Genomic DNA, 18,140 nt, shown 5'->3' on the forward strand with positions numbered 1-18,140 from the left:
AATACACAAAATAGCTAAAATGTGATATTTATAAGTCAGAAAATGGGAAAATCACGCATAACCCACTCCCCTTTTACCGTGTTTTTACAAGCTAGTCACCAAACCACTGCATTTATTTATTTATTTTATTTTCATTACTTTCGACTGAGTCACTAATCTGTTATACTACATGTTTTATTTGTTCTGATTTCAGCCTTAACATTTTATTTTGTGGTTCATACTAACATACAAACATTTTATTTTATTATTCGTATTAACATACTAACATTTTATTTTATTGTTTGTACTAACATACTAACATTTTATTTTATTGTTCATACTAACATACTAATATTTTATTTTATTGTTCATACTAACATACTAATATTTTATTTTATTGTTCATGCTAACTTACTAATATTCTAACTTTTATTTTGTTGTTTATATTAACTTACTAACATTTTATTTATTTGCTCAAGCTAGCCCGCTAACCTCCTAATATTCGAATATTCAATGACCTTACGATGACCTACCATGAGGTACGACCCTCATTATTTATGGTCCATGTTAAAATGTTAATTAAAATGACACTTCCTAACTTTTAGATTTATGCAATATTCTTTTTTTTATTCCAGCACTTTAATTTTTCAGTATTTTATTTTTATGTTCCTTTAATTTCCTGCATTTTGTTTTAGTCCTTTAATATTCCAGCACTTATTTTTCTGTGTTCTCATTTTATGCATCTTACTTTGCACTTCATTTTATTTTAGCCACTAATAGTGCTTGTGGTTTATTTATTTCCAACTTCTACGTTTTTTTATTATTTATATTTTAAGCCTTGTTCATTTTGTTGTTTTTTTGTGTGTCTCATACTTTAAATTCTGGCAGTAAACTCACAAAATATTCATGTTAGTCCCTCATTTATGCCATTAGAGAACAAAAAGGGGATTTATATTTTAGACATATTAAACATGTGTGTTCTCTCTAGAAAAATTAAACGTATATTATCTTGTATGGGAAATTTATGCAAACACGCCTTAACTAGCAAGGAATGTGTTTTTAAGAATTAACCGCGCAAAATAACCTTTTTTTACTCCAATGATCTCTTTATTTCATTTCATTCACTCTTTGATATGGAAAATCCATAAAAACATGCCTTAACTAGCAAGGAGTGTGTTTTTGAAGATGGTCCGCACGAAGTAATTCCCTTTTCGAAATTCTTCTAGCAGGATCATAATTTAAATATATATTTGAATTTGCAAATTTCAACATTTAGATAACGTATAATCACTTAGGTATCGATTTTGGGCGTTGCGGGGTGTTGATCCTTTCCCACACGTAATTCACTCTCGAACCCTCTTCAAAATAAATTTCTGGTTAAACGCATATCACTTTTTTATCTTTTAAAATTATTTTTCTTAAAATTATTTTAAAAGATATTTTTAATTATTCGATCTACCTAGCCTAAAGGTCGATGATAACTCCAAATCTATTTATTTGTTCCTTATTTTAAAACCCAATCTTTTCTAAAATTAAATTAGATTGCTCTCCGCTATAACCCAAAAAACTTAAGGACCATTTCGATAAGAAGAATCTTATAAGTCTAATTTTAACAACTAGTCTAAAAGCCACTTTTGTGTTAGCTCTCTTCCCTCGTTAGCACTGTTAAACTGAACCCCATTGTTGGAGCAGCAAAATATAACAAAGAATAAAAGGAGGTGAAAATATTTTTTCACAACTCAACCAAAAACAAATAAGTCCACTACGGCCATAACTTTCTACTATTCTCTTTCTAGATGTTCACTTGATTAAATTACATTTTTTTGTTTGAAAATTCTAAAACCCCATTGTTGGAGCAGCTAGCGAAGCGATATTAGTCGTATAATTAGAGCTAAGGGTGATCCCTGTGAAAAGAAGCACGCTAGAAACCTATTTTAACGTGCGTTATTCATATACAATTTGATCAGCTGGCCTAAAAACAACTCCGACCTAACACTTTCTTTTCCCTCATTTATATGGCTACCCAACCCGAAGCAGAAGAGAAGGTTACAGAGTTACAGATTGAAAGGATCAGGACTATTTGTGACAAGTTTTGAGCGTTTTCTGTATAATTATTTGTAACATAAATATAAAATTACAAAAGAGATAACAAATATTGTGGTTACCTGAGAAAGGTGAACGATCGCCTTAATAATTGTCGGCGATGAAAAGAAGTGATGATATTTGGTCGGACAATTTTAAGTGTGAGGACTTAGGAGCTTTGAAGGCTGAAATCAGGATTGTAAAATAACTTGTCCATTTTTATTTGGTAAGTTGTTTTATGGGGAAAATCTATTTTACTTTGACTGATGAATTTTCCTTTAATCAAGTAAGGGAAAATTAGGAAAACATCCAAATAAACAGACCCTAAATTCAACCGACTAATCATATACATAGAATCTTTAATGCTCTTAAAGTGGATTCATCCATTTATGACCCTCGGAACAGTTTAAAAAATAAATATATATTATCTTATAATCACACCAAACTATTAAGAAAAAACATCATAAAAAAATAAATTTATTCTTTAAAATCAAATTTTTATGATTCTTGAAACGAAACTTATTAAAATAAGATCAAGTTTTAAAAATCCTTTAGATTGATTTTCAACTAAATCTCAGACAAGTAACTAAAATATAAGGATTTAATCTTAAATTTCAACAAGATAACAAAATTATAATAAGAATTAGATCTTAATATATATTTCCAACAATATATATATATATATATATATATATATATATATATATATATATATATATATATATATATATTTTGTTTCCTATTCTAATCATGATTAAACATCTATAATTTCAAAAATAAATAATCATTGTTTCTGCATAAACTCCAACATTAATCATTTCCGATATCAGTTAACCAACACGAGAAAAAGAACCAAAGAAATGTAAATAAATAAAGATTTTAAGACATCTTTTCTTTTTGGTTAATCAAAGTGAGGATTGCTTGTTTGTGCATTCGATGATGTCGGAATTTTGTCGCAGCATGCACGTGCGGTGGGACTCATTGTTGATTTAATTTTCTAGAAGACAATTATAATACCTTAATTATAGTATTTTGTTTTGATTTTTCTTTATGATATTAATTGAAAAAATAATTAAGTAAACTATCTTTTAGTAGTCTAAAATGATCATAAGATAATATCTATTTGAAAATCTCTTAATCATTTGATAATGAATATTTATACATCTCTTGTAAATGTTGTTCTCAAATATGAAACTTCAAAAAATAACAATAATTTCTTTAATCATTAGGATAGTTTAATTCGTACTAAACTTCCATTGGACTCCATGGACACGTTTTTAATCTTTAAGAGACCAAAAGGAAGCTTTATAGCTCAGGAATAATTTAGATGCAATGAATTGAGGGTGAAAAGGGGAAATCATTGGGAAGAAGAAAAGAACAAAATGCTCGGGTTCACACTTATCACAATGTGAAATGAAGAAAGGGCATAACATTTCTTGCAAAATCAAAGGTAAAGCATAGACAATGAATGATTTCAAATGTACCAACCTTATGCTTATAATTAGGCAACTTTGTTCCCGTCTTTTAAAAGAAACAACCAAAAATCATATATATAATACTAGTTAACTATTTCCACACATTCAATTATCTTAAAGATATAAAAATAAAAATCATATATTGATTGTAAAAAATCATGCATCATATATAAATATATATTGTTAATAACATAGTATATGAATTATTGATCAATCAATTCCTTTTTTTTCTAAAAATTGATAATAAAATACGATTAATATTTTTTATCTATTATTTAAAACTTAACACTCTCTCTCTCAATTACTGAGAGAAACCAATGCGGGTGGAATCAAAAGGGCACTAAAGGCATCATCGTCTCAACATACCCAACAATATGATTTGCACTGACATAACCATGGTTAATTAGAATTTAATCAGGCAGTATTATCCCCTTTGGAGTAATTTAATTAATTAATTAAGCATAGGATGTGATGGCAGCGCAATCACCTCGAACTTGGGTTTTGGATTTCCCACAAGATCCACAATAATTTTGCAAATTAAACAAACAATCCCAAAATCTTGTCTTATTTAACAAATGCTAATTATAAAAAATATAATTTAGTTAATTAAAACAAAGTGAAATTCTGTCCAAATCGCAGGAATTCAGGAAAGGATTTTCTAATCTGTCTCAAATCAACCAGCCCACCTAGTTCCATCGATACTAAGTTCACGGTACAAAGTTTTTGCAACTTAAGTAATATAAAAGATTTGGGATGTTATTGGAACGTTCAAAAGCATAAGATCAATTTAGAATAATGGTCATAGATTGAGGATGAATTTAGAATGTTCAAAAGTTAGTTTAAAATTCGAGTCATAAGAATCTTCAAAAGTTTAGGGACCAATTTAAAATGAGGATTATGGTTTGAGGATGTATGGTTGAATTAATTCAATTTATTTAACATATGTTTAAATTTGGAGGACTTGAAATGTCGTTAGACTAAAAAAATTGTCGCCGAATATAAGTGAATTCACACATGGTAATTGGTATAGAAGCATAAATTGTATATTATTTAGTATTGCTCGGAAATTACAATAATTAATGAAAGAAAGAAGGTTGCTAAGCCTCCCTAATTTGATTGAAATAGATAATCAGTTAAGAAAATTAAAATCAAATAAAAGAGTAGCTTTTATTTATGCATTCATTTTTTACTTAAGATGTCGGTGGGACAATGTGGATGAATAATGGCATGCAATTGCAATTAAAATTTAAAAATAATACACGTTTTTTTTATAACTATCACTATTTAATTTATTAATTAATTAATCCTAATCAAATACTGCAAAGACAAATATGATATTTCCAACTTAATTTGCTCAATTCACAAACGTCAGAATTTAAACATTTGACCTTACTTAAAGAATCTAGTGTCTCATCCTATTAGATAAACTAGTTGTTGATAATAAAACAAAATTCTTTAGTTTGAGTTTGATAATAAAATTGACCATGAACTATAGATCTTCTCTTATTTCGGGGTTCATTTAAAAAAAATAAGTAGAAAAAACTTATTTACCAAATTTATAGTCAAATTATAAACTACAAATATAAAAATAAACAAACTATATTTCATACACTAACAGTGAAAAGGCTATTTCATAAGATGGATTATGATATTGTCATATGTCCTGGGAGTTAAGATTGTATTTTTAGGATTTATGATTTTATAAAAAAAAGTTGAATAATTTGAAGTAAGTATAATGTAGTATTACTTAAATATAATTCTTAATCATTTGTCATTAAATGTTCATATCTCTGGTATTTTTGGTGTTCGAATCCGGGACCTCAAGAAATAACAACAATTCCCTTACCACTGAAGTCGCTCGATTCGTATTATGACTTTATTACATCTAAATACAATTTAGGGTTTAATTTCTAAATTTAAAAATTAAAGTTTAAAATTATTTACATATGTCGTGATGACGTACAAACGACATAATTGTGAAATATTTCTTACTATTGATGAATAAAATAATAAATAAAATCAAATTATTTTTGTATTTTTTTAAAATAAACTTTTAATGTATAATATTTTTTGAATAAAGGTAATCGTATGATGAAGTTGAGAGTGTTTTATTTTTCCAGTAGGTTCATTGTGGGCCAAGAGAATACAGGCATCATGGGAAGAAGGTTTGGGTGACAACATGTAAAAGAGAGTGGAATTTGAGTATATTGGTTAAAGTATTAATTTATTATTGCTGTAGTACTTGTTTGTTTTTATGTTTAGACAAATTTACACATATTTTATAAATAATATTATTGAAATTTAAATTATCAAATAAAATATATCATCTTATATTAATTAGAATTACTTCTTAAACTCAATAATAAGTTTATTATAGACTAAAATTTTACTTCTTAAATTCAATAATGAGTTTATTATAGATTAAAATTTATTGAGTGATCTTAATGGTTAATGAGAGTGTTGTTATCTTTTGAGATTTTGAGTTCGAACATTTGCGTTAACAATGTGTATATATTGTCAATAATTAAGAAATATTATAAATAAATATTACATTCTAATCAACTTATACTATTTAAAAATAATGTTATAGATTAATATGGTGGAAATATTTTTTTATTAAAAAATTACAATTATTTTAATAAATTTAATAATTTATCAAAATAATAATCGTCGACTAACCTAAGGAAAGTATGGGATGACACGTTTAATACCAATTATATCCCTAAATTTTCATTTCCTTTCGTTTTCACCCCTTATTTTCTTACATATACCCCTCATGTGCTAAATCGCATACCCTGCTTATGAGTTTGCCATCTCTCTTCGTTTATGTTCGAAAAAAATAAAAGGAGATAAGGAGAAAAAAGCCTTTTGTTCATGGCTATCTTCGTTCACTATCTTTTCATTATTCTCATCTCCACCGTCATCTCCGTCGTCTCCTTCCTCCTCCACCGTTCTAGGCGTCTCCGGAGCCTCCGTCTACCACCGGGAAACTTGGGTTTACCTTTCATCGGGGAGACCTTACAGCTTATATCTGCTTACAAGACCGAGAACCCCGAGCCGTTCATCGACGAAAGGGTGAAACGTTACGGTTCGGTCTTCACGACTCATATTTTCGGCGAACCGACTGTCTTTTCAGCTGATCCGGAGACGAACCGGTTCATCTTACAAAACGAAGGGAGGCTGTTCGAGTCTAGTTACCCCGGTTCGATCTCGAATTTGCTTGGGAAACACTCGCTGCTATTGATGAAAGGCAACCTTCACAAAAGAATGCATTCTTTGACCATGAGTTCCGTCAGCTATTCAATTATCAAAGATCAACTCTTGGTCGATATAGACCGGTTAATCCGGATCAACTTGGATTCCTGGACGGACCGTGTCCTTCTCATGGAAGAAGCCAAGAAGGTAAAATGAATAAATAAATAGAATCAAATATCTAAATATTTGTCGGACTGAGTTCACTCAGTAATGAATCGTTCGAGTTCGGTTGGAGATGATCAACGTGGGCGTTGGTGACTCTGACTCGGAATCATTTCAATGTCACGCTGGTGATTATTAATGTATTATTAGGGTAAACTATGCATTTAATACATAAACTATCTATTTTTATTCGTTTTAGTATTAATTTTTTTCAAAATCATATTTAACGTTTAGTTTTTGTTTTATTTTGATACTCGTCGTTAAAAACTTAATGTGTTTAGTACCTGAACTATAAGTTTTGATCCGTTTAAGTACTTAAACTTTTATTTTTTTTTCGAAACTCAACATTGAATTTTGAACGAGATATTAAAATGAAACAAAAACTAAATTTTAAGTATGATTTTGAAAAAAATGAAAGTTTAAGTACTAAAATAAACAAAAAACGATAGTCTAGGTACTAATATATAATTTACCCTTATTATTATTAATCACAAAAATCTCAAAATAAAATCTTAGAATCAAATTATTTTAAATTTTTTTCATCTATATGATTCAAATTCAATATGCTATTTTTCCCTTAAGTGGTTTTAGTGATTAATTTTTTTTATATTTTAATAATCGAAATTTAAATAATGTAATTTACATATGTTAAATTTTGATTTTTAAAACAAATATTAGTTAAATTTATTGAATTTGTTATTGTGATAATTATATTTTTATATTTATTTATTATTATTTTATTTTTTATAGATAACTTTTGAGTTAACGATAAAACAACTAATGGGCATTGATCCCGGTGAATGGAGTGAAAGTTTGAGAAAACAATACGTTCTTGTTATTGAAGGCTTCTTCACCATCCCTTTACCTTTAATTTCGATCACCTATCGTCGTGCAATCAAAGTAAGTACTAGCTTCATTTCTATTGAAATATGTAGGGATGGATTGAAGGTATTGAAATATAGTTGCATTTTTTAAAAATTTAAATTATCTTATATCTCAAGTATTCTTTTTATATTTTTATTAATTATCTAATTTCGCGTTCCTAAATTTCTAATATAACTTTTACAATTCGTACCTCTAATATAAATTTCTACTTTTGTTTGAGATATCATTGATAGTTTAATTAATTGATATATATTGTTATTGCATCAAATATAAATTTAGAAACGTTTATACTTAAAACGATATTTATTGGGTGTTTTTTTGAAGGCAAGAAGGAAAGTGGCAGAGGAACTGGGGAAGATAGTGAGGGAAAGAAGAGAAGGGTATGAAAGAGGTGAGAGGAAGAGTGATATGTTGGGAGGATTATTAGGGCACGAGGGAATTTCAAACGAGGAAATCGTGGATTTCATGGTGGCTTTGCTTGTTGCTGGCTATGAGACTACTTCAACTATCATGACACTTGCTGTCAAATTCTTGACCCAAACCCCTCTTTCTTTGGCTCAACTCAAGGTACATTTATCCTCTTTAATTCTATATATATATATATATATATATTTCGATATATATATTTATATAATTATTGTCCATCTATGTCCGTTCAATTAATTGATCAATCTATATTTGAAAGTTATAAGTGTAATATGGAGACACCTTTTAACACAATTTATTTCATTTACATAAGTTAAAATTTAAACTTTAATAACTCATTTTATTAGAATAATTAGTTGTTAGTTTATTTCTGATATTTTGATTAGGATTTAAATATTAAAATTTATTATTATATATTTAATGTTGAAGGTTTTAATGTTGTCGGTCAAAAGTAGGGGCAAAGAGTACAAAGCAGAACATAAAAGTCAAAGTAGGAACTGGAATTTGCCTAACCGGACATAATGATGACTGTCCCAATTGCACGCCTTAACCTGTAATAAATAAATTTAAAATAAAAGAGAAAACTTTACCAATTGTCGAAATCATCTTGCTGTCTTTCATGAAATGCCCATAGAGTCCTTTCCCGGCACCGGAAATTTCAAGGGAATTTTTGTCATTGGGATTTAGATTTTTAATTGTATGCGATAGGGTGTATGACTATGATTTTCTTTTAACGCCACATCTTTCATGTGAATTATAAATTTGTTAGAATTTTAAACACGAGACTTGTTTAATTTGGCAGGAAGAGTACGAGGAGATTAGGGAGAAGAAAAGCGAGTGGGAAGCTCTTGAATGGAGAGATTATAAGTCAATGTCATTCACTCACTGTGTAAGTAAATTCATTGTCCTAAACAAATTGCCGTGACAGTCCAGCAATGGCTTAAACCTAGATCTTTGCCCTTCTTGTTTAATCCATGATTCCCAATAATGTATTTCAGGTTATCAACGAGACCTTGCGAGTCGCAAACATTATCAGTGGAGTTTTCAGACGAACAATAACCGACGTCAACATAAAAGGTCAGAAAATATACATTTCTTTTTATAAAAGAGTGACCATATGAGGCTCATTTTTGAGTGCTTACCAATGATTAGGTTACACAATTCCCAAGGATTGGAAGGTTTTCGCATCGTTTCGAGCCGTCCATCTTGATCATGATCATTTTGAAGACGCTCGTACTTTCAATCCGTGGAGATGGCAGGTACAATCTAAATAGCAGTCGCAATGAAACAATTATATTTTGTGGTTTCGGTTTTCACTGTCGTCGATATTCGTCGAAGAAAAATATTTTTTACGTATTTGCCTGGAATGAATTTGGACAGAATGTCCAGGGGACGAGCTGTTCCGGGAATTTTTACACGCCGTTCGGAGGAGGACCTCGGTTGTGCCCTGGATATGAGCTTGCTAGAGTTGAAATCTCTGTATTCTTACACCACCTTGTAACTCAATTCAGGTATTAATATTTTTATTGATATTAATGGTACTATCAACTATGATAGAATTAAGCTGAATATGAGTCCAATTCGAATGTATAGTTCAGGAGCACAAGTTTAACTCGTTTTATTTCTAAATCAGTTGGGTACCTGCTGAAGAAGATAAGCTAGTTTTCTTCCCCACGACGAGAACACAAAAACGATACCCCATCAATCTGCAGCGTCGATGCTAATTTAACTTGTCCGAATCTGATGGTGAGGGATAAAAGTATGTGTAGGAAAGCAAGGGTTGTCAGAGGATGGAATATCCGATTGAGGAAGCCATTGTTTCTCTTCGAATTACCGAAAGATGGAGGAGAAGTCCCTAACGTTGAGGATACGGTCGACTAGAGGAGGAGAGACGATCATCAGGGGTCGAACAGTCTTTAGGAATATAAAACGAAAGAGGAAGAGAGAACAAAGTTTGAAAAACAGAAATCATTGTCTCTCTACTATGTATTTGATTGACATTTTTGTAAAAAAAAAAACATATATTTCTAATGTAACTATCGGTTAAGTTTTAATTTAGTAACTTCTGCATGCAAAAGCTTTAACTAGGACACAAAAGGGTATATCATAATTCTTTCATCTATCAATAATTGTGTGCATTACATGATTAAAGTGAAGAAGTAAATTATTATATCGGCAAGATTGTTACAATAGGACTCGCGGTATAATTTAAGTAATATCTTTTAATTTCGATTTAAGAATTTAAGGTGAAAAAAAAAAGAGTAATTCAAACATTACATTATATGTCGAAAAGGTATTTGACCCATTTATGTTATCCGAATTTGGATATCGAAAAGGCCTTTGGCCCATTCCTTTTTAATAAAATATTTACATGTGTTACACTGTACACTCATTGAGGTATGTTTTATAATTACCTCAATTTATATATATACACACACATATGCTGCGTGTGATCTTTGTATTTCATGCCACAGACTGGTTTTTTGGTTAAATCTGCAGAAAAGAAGATGAGTTAATCATCTGAAGCTTCATGGCTACCACTTTTTCTATAAAATATCAAATGGAGACTGATTACAAGAAATCTGATTTTTTTAGACTAGTTAAATCTATTCGAGTCGGAAAAAATCATTTTATTTTAAATCGAATATCATATAAAAATCTTAAATCATAATCCGAGACGAGAAATATAATTCATATATTACCTGTAATCCAGCAAAAACAAAAGGGGAGAAGAGTAGAATTTTCATTGTTAGTAGTATTGCATCTACTTGGCTCTTTCTTGAGGGAGAATCTTTTGGTACCTTGGAAACCCATTCTGTTCAAAGTTTCAAAATAACCTTCATTAATTAGAATGAGAAATATAATTTAAAACGCTTCAATTTTAAGGGTAATCCGAATTCCAATAAGTTCCATGTAAAAATATAGAGATAGGAAGCTTACAGCCTCGATGTCAATTTTGTAGACAAGTAGCTTCCTTCTTTCTCTGCAGCTTGTCCTATACGCCACGATTACGTGTGCAATTGCCAGAGCCCATGAAGAGATGAAGAGAGCAGCTTCCGTGGCTGTAACATACCCTTCTCTAGGAATTCTCCAACTCAACATCAACGAAGCTTTTAATGAAACAAAAACCAATGATGAAATCGAACAGATCATCGTGATACCCAGGTATGGTCCCCTCGAAAGGTTTGGCCCATCACAAAGACTGTAAACACCTGCAGGAAAAATATCCAAATTAACTCCAACTATTTATTAAAATTGTTATTTTAATATCGTGCTAGTATTGTTATTATAAGGTGAAAAGCTTTCACTTTTCCCTTTATTATTTTTTCTCCGATATTTTGATCCTATTGTTTCATTTCAAGGTAAAAGATTTTTTTTAAATTAATAATTTATTAACTAACTATTACATTAAAGGTTAAAAGAGCCCAATATTTAATAAAATAATCGTTTCACAATTATTACTTCATTTTAAGATAAAAATATACTTATTTTAAAGCGTTAATAGTTTGTTACTTAACGATTTTTATATATAATTTATTTTATATAAAAAAATTTATCCTAAAATAAAATATTAGACCAAAATAATATATTAAAAATATAGACTAAAATTACTATTTAATTAAGCATGTAAACAAAACAAATAAGATCTAGGATAAATAACTAGTTTAATATTTAAATTATCAGTTTTGATCGTTTCATTACTTAAACTTTTAATTTTTTCAAAATCAAACTTAATATTTAGTCTTTGTTATATTTTAGTACTCATTTTTTAAAACTTATTAATAATTAAACTATCCGTTTTAGTACATAAATTTTCAATTTTTTAAAATTTAACGCTAAATTTTTAATGGGTATTAAAAAAGAAATAAAATCTAAACATTTCAAATTATTTTAAAAAAAATTAAGAGTATAAGTACTAAACATATCAAAATTAAAAGTTTGGGATTTAGGTATTAAACAGTAGCTTACCCTAAAATCTATTAATCAAACCTAAAAAACTGGGTTTTTGTAGGCAGGGAGGACATGAATCTTTTGTTGAGGATTAAGCCTAAATTGCTTGATTAATGATTCAACTAAATCATATTCAATCTGAACAACCTAGAAAAGAAAATACGATTGGGATAAGATTAACTCACAGATTATGACGGCTGATCTGATGATTGATATGATCGGAATATCAATAAGAGAAGATCTAAAATCATAATTATCAAAATACGAACTAAGGTTGTTCAACGATAAGTAGGAAGGAGAAATCGAAGCAGAGAGCAAAGCAGAAGGCAATATCGCATCGGCAAGAACAAGAAAAACCGGCGCAGAAAACACAAGAAACGAAATCGCCATTGTTATCAAGAAAAACATAGTCATGAAAACCCTCCAAATCCTTCTGGATTTTTCTTCCTTTGAGAAACCCATTTTTTTAAAAGAAAATTTCAGAGATTTTATGTACAGAGAAGAAGGTTTGAAAATTTGGGAGATAGAGGAAGGGAGTTCTAAGCTTTAAAAATGAAATGAAATGGGAGTTGAAGTGTGGAGGAAGGTTTCAAATTGTTTGACTGTGGATTTTGGCCTTTGTGACGACAGTGATGACAATTGACAAAGATATTAGGTGGGGGCGGGGATTGATAAACGACTGACCCCGGCTCTAATTATCGCTTCGGTCCGATAAGTTTATTTCGATTCGGATTAGATAATTTTTTTAATAAATTATTTGAATAATCATTCATTTTAATTTAACTATTAATGGATCATTTAAATTATTTAATTTATATTTATTAAGTTATTTGTTGTTAAATAAAAATTGGTATGACAATTAAATAAATTTATATAACTATATATTTGATCCATATTACTTACATATTATATTGATTTCTAATTTTAAAAATTTTGATAACGGAGGTGGATTAAACTTGGAGACATTAGGGTTTAAGAGCACTAACCCTTAAATCAAGTTTGATCCGCATTTGGTACTTAATTTTTTATCCAATTAAAAAGTGACATGTGTTATCATATAAATAGATGATTAAATTCATGGAATTAAAATTAGAATCAAATTAATATAATATATAAATAACGATGATCAAATTTATAATTATATAAATTTGTTCAACTGTCATGTTAGCATTTTTGTTAATTATATAATTTTAATTGATATAATTTAAATAATTAAGTGATTTGATTAAAAAATTAATAAATCAATGCTTTAAATAGAACTTATCCATAGTTAAGTGACTATTTTGTAGACGATATATTATTTATATTATTGAACTTTTAATAAATTTAATTCTAATACATAACATTTATATATAAACAATAATTTTATCAATGAGAAGGTATAACCAAAACGATATTGTTTTGAAACATTATAAAAATCGAATTTCTTTTATTTTTTTTCTTTTTTTCCGCTCTTATTTATTTAACCTATAATTTATTTGGGCGGACAAATCAAACGACTTCAGTGTTTAAATGGATAGTTATTATTTATATAGATCTCGAGTTTGAGCATGATATTTATAAGATTGTTTGTGTTCACTCCCAAATAATTGAGAGTTTTTCGAATAAATATTATCTTATAACCACTTACTAATAAAAATATATAATCTAATCACGCCAACCGATATCGAGGGCCACGGTTATGGTCGATAATTTTACAAATACGTATCTTTTCATTTATTTTTCATAAATTCAAATTTAAACTTAGTTTTTAAAAATCATTAGCATCAAATGAAACATATTATGTGTCAAATTAATATATTCAGATTGTAGGCTCATCAATAAATAATCAAATACGTACGTCACGACTTGTAAAGGTCTACGAAGCAGCCTTTTTCTTTATTTGTTAAATGATTTGGTTTTATATGTTTGGATAATTAAGAAGATGTAATGCTTATTGGACAAGTAGTCTAAAGCCGCCTATTTTGTCAAATTTCACCAAAACTATGGCACATTTTCTAGATGACAAACACATTGATCATGAGGCCTAGTATATATAGAGAGAGGACTCTTCTTAGGCGTAGGATAATTAAGAATTTTAAAAAAAAAATAGAATGATATTATTTATTATTATAATATGATAAAAATAAATTTAAATAATACAACGATTAAACTAAGTAAATCTTCCTCAGCTATAAATGAATTCATGTTTTCTTATATATAATTATGATAATAATAATATCGTACGAATCAAATGATTTTAGTGATTAAAAGTTTTGTTATTAGTTAGTGAGGTCTTAGGTTCAAGTACGTGTATTAGGAGTATGATCATTCGTTGTCGAATGGTCAAGAGTCTATGTACAGATATTATATTGTATTCACTCGGATTTATCAAAAAAAATTATGATAATGATATCAATCAAATTTAGACTCAATCAATATAATAAAAATAAATTTTAATTTTGTATTTTAAGTCTTTGTCATACATTTTAATGTAAAAATAGCATATAATCCTCAAGTATATTGTCTTAAAAAACAAATACATTTATGTCGAGCATATATTTATATATGTGATATTCACATTATTAGAATTTAGATAATAGGGCAATTATATTTATTGACATCTAACTTTGATAGTTATGTGTAATTTTCATTTTCTTACAATTGGCTATTTTTATGGTAAAATTAGGGGTTTAACTTTTTGTAATAGTGTAATTAGGTATCGAGTTCTTAATGGCCTAATTAGGTACCTAATTTTTATTTTTTTATGTAATTAAGTTTTTGATATTTTTGAATTTTACATATTTATATTTAAAATTTTAACAGCTATCTTTTGAATAATTTATTTTATCTGGAACAAGTACAAGGTAGTATATGTTCAAATATGACATTTGAACTATTTGATATTGAACACTCATATCTTTGACATTTATGGTACTCAAACCCGAAACTTTAATAAATAATAGCAACTCCTTTACCTCCAAGATGATTTGGTTCATGTCTAATTTAAAAAATTATTAGATACATCATTACTCAAAAATTATCATCTTTACCTCAACAATATATTTTTTATTTTTTAATATTTAAAAGGGTATTTTACTATTTTTGACGTAAGAAATAACGTGGCAAGTTTGAAATGGACTCGAAACAAATAAACTAAGTAAATTAGTTTCAAATATATTTTAAAAAAATTAACCAAGATATTTCATTTATCGAAAGTCGTATTAACAAATGTTTTACTAGTTACAAACTGTATAAATACAGCCATGACTATCATAAATAAAATATAACAATGATCACTTAGTGATAGCCAACAGAAAAAGTGATCTCCCCTTAACGATAATCTCTTCCGATACATATACACGATAACTAACGAATCATCTTGTACAAACGAACAGAGGAACCATACATCGGGAACGCAACCAACCATGGATTCTTATAAAACAGTAGACCGAGAAGAAAACCAAATTTAAAAACTTACACCGAAAATCCACAAACACCAGTAGGCATAATACCCTTTATCAAAAAGGGGCCAAAAGAAATATTATTATTAAACTAAGTTAAATCTAACAATGAAAAACTAATAAAATAAAGAACGAACGAGGAAAAAAAACAGAAGTACGTGGAGGTGGCCGTGAACGAGCACCACTGCTACTCAAAATAAGACTTTGGAAAACCGTCGTTGCAAAATATAAACCGCTGCAGAGAAAACTTTGTGAGTGGAGAGTGGGAGTTAGAAATGATGAATCTTATTTTTGGGTTTTGGTCCATGCTACTTGCTAAGTGATAACATGGAGCATTTTTCAAACCTGCTCTTGAAAAAAAAACTACTATTAATACATGTTAGTGTCGTGTTATAAATTATCCTATTCTATAAATTTTAGGTCGAATGATATTTCTGTTTTCCAACTTTTATTTTATATTAAATTAAATCAATTAGAAGAAAAAAAAACATTAATTTTATATATTTTAAATGCCATATATACATGTATATATATATTATGATGAAATGGCAGTCGCCACATCCAATCATTTAAATCATTAGTGTATATAGTTAACAATCTTTCATTTATATGATTAAAATTTTTCAATTGATTCTTTGTTTCTTTTTTAGATCGTGAGTTCAATATGTATTACGAATTTTTTTTTTCTTCTCCTTTCAATGTTTTTTCAAAACAATTTAATGTGTGAGCTTTAACATCGATAATATCAAAATCCCTAATAAACATACAAAATGTTAAAATTTAAAATCATTAGATCATTTGGTGCTAACATCAAATTAATCTCAATTCGATAACTTATATATATGTTGTTTTATAAACTAAAATTTTTGTTACAGTATTTGATGAGTCACTAGGGTTACATGATAACTTCTACCCAAAATCATATTCCTCCGCATTACCTGTATGAAAAAGTTGTTAAACAATTTGTACCCTTTCTGAAAGTTATCATGTAACTGGGACGATTTCTACAAAGTAACATAATAAAGACTATAATTCAAAAAACAATATCTACTGCAACTTATATAATAAATTTTTTTCTCACCCAAACAATGTTGTCGAAATATCTCAAATAAATTAATAATTCAACTCGTTTAATGAAAAATAGGGTAAATAACACAATTAGCCATCCAACTATAAAAATTTTCACTTTGGTCACTGAAAAGGATTTTTTTTGCAAAGAAGTCATCAAAATTAAGTTTCATCTTCATTTTCTCACTTGTTTATATATAAAAAAAAAAAACTTTCATTTTAATCACCCATGACTAATTCCGTTAGTGGCATCTGTTCTCGTATTATGGTGATGCATGCGTGTTACCACTTAATTGATTGGAAATTTATGAAAAATGAAAAAAAAATCTTTAAGGGTTGGACTAAGGCCAAGTCCCTTGCAAAATATATGAACACATGTTACTAACAGAATTTAATCATGAGTGACAAATGAAAATTATTTTATAATTGAGCGACTAAAATGAAACTATAACCTAACCTTGGTGATTTGTCTGCAAAATATTTTGTTTTATGATTAAAATGTATTTTTTTATAGTTGAGTGACCAAATATAACATAGTTTATCCTATATTTATTGGATAAATTACACCAAGTGATAAAAGATCACACTGATTTGACCTTGGGCTTCATTATTATTTATTGCTGGAGGATTTTAGGCATTTGATGCACACGTCTTACACACGGTAAGAGATAGAATAATGCTATAATATTGAAAAGAATATATAATATGGCATGATATGCTTTTCTAGAAAACAAGGGGGGATCTTGCTTGCATGGTACTTGCACTTTAGAATTTGCAATTTATTTTTAATATTTATTTTATTATTAAAATTTTGGATAAAGTATACATATAGTCATTAAATCGTCTTGAAATATATTTTTGGTTATTAGAGTTTTAAAATTTATAAAATGATTATAAAATTTATCGAATTATTGTAAAATAATCATTACTTGATATAAAATTATGATAAATTTCTGTAAGTTTAAGGACTATTTTATACTAATTTGATAAGTTTTAAAGACTATTTTGTAATAATTTGATAAGTTTAATGACTATTTTATAATAATTTAATGATCATTTTATAATTTTTTGAAACTTTAATGGACAAAAAGACCATTTAAATATAATTTAATAATCATTTTTGTACTTTATCGTAATGTTTTTAATTAATGTCACAAGTGGTGAACATATGCATTAGTCATTTGATAAATTAAATATTAGTGTTTATAAAAATCAATATTTATAAAATAACAAACTTTTAATTAGTTGATTCGAAAATTATTTTTTATCACTATATTCAACATTACTTGGTGATATTTTTTTTATAAATGTACATTTTATTAAAATATTTTATTTCACTTATATAAATTAAATCTTATTTTATATCAATCTAATATTAATAGATAAGAAAAAGATGACTTATTTATTCAATTTT

General features: G+C 28.0%; 2 protein-coding genes across 4 annotated transcripts; one reads left to right on the forward strand and one right to left on the reverse strand.

The window, feature by feature from the left end:
* Positions 1-6,342: 6,342 nt before the first annotated feature.
* Positions 6,343-10,296, forward strand: LOC120196138 (cytochrome P450 90A1-like). 2 transcript variants are annotated; one of them, XM_039198014.1, is made up of 8 exons: positions 6,343-6,938; positions 7,704-7,853; positions 8,163-8,405; positions 9,067-9,153; positions 9,263-9,341; positions 9,417-9,528; positions 9,599-9,775; positions 9,898-10,296. In XM_039198014.1, the coding sequence occupies exons 1-8, from the start codon at positions 6,411-6,413 to the stop codon at positions 9,986-9,988; spliced, it is 1,467 nt and encodes a 488-aa protein (XP_039053945.1). In that variant the 5' UTR covers positions 6,343-6,410; the 3' UTR covers positions 9,989-10,296. The 2 variants fall into 2 exon arrangements, with proteins under 2 accessions (XP_039053945.1, XP_039053946.1); XM_039198015.1 differs by having other exon boundaries at positions 9,417-9,523; positions 9,645-9,775.
* Positions 10,297-10,966: 670 nt separating this feature from the next.
* On the reverse strand, positions 10,967-12,753 carry LOC120196139. Of its 2 annotated transcripts, none has more exons than XM_039198017.1 (3): positions 12,401-12,753; positions 11,194-11,476; positions 10,967-11,083 (listed from the first exon to the last, which is right to left on the reverse strand). In XM_039198017.1, exons 1-3 carry the CDS (start codon positions 12,675-12,677, stop codon positions 11,029-11,031), a joined length of 615 nt encoding a protein of 204 aa, XP_039053948.1. In that variant the 5' UTR covers positions 12,678-12,753; the 3' UTR covers positions 10,967-11,028. The 2 variants fall into 2 exon arrangements, with proteins under 2 accessions (XP_039053948.1, XP_039053947.1); XM_039198016.1 differs by having other exon boundaries at positions 10,990-11,087; positions 11,200-11,476; positions 12,401-12,744.
* Between the last annotated feature and the right edge of the window lie 5,387 nt (positions 12,754-18,140).

The sequence above is a fragment of the Hibiscus syriacus genome, unplaced genomic scaffold, assembly GCF_006381635.1.
Source record: "Hibiscus syriacus cultivar Baekdansim isolate YM2019G1 unplaced genomic scaffold, ASM638163v2 tig00117027_pilon, whole genome shotgun sequence".
Classification (NCBI taxonomy): domain Eukaryota; kingdom Viridiplantae; phylum Streptophyta; class Magnoliopsida; order Malvales; family Malvaceae; genus Hibiscus; species Hibiscus syriacus.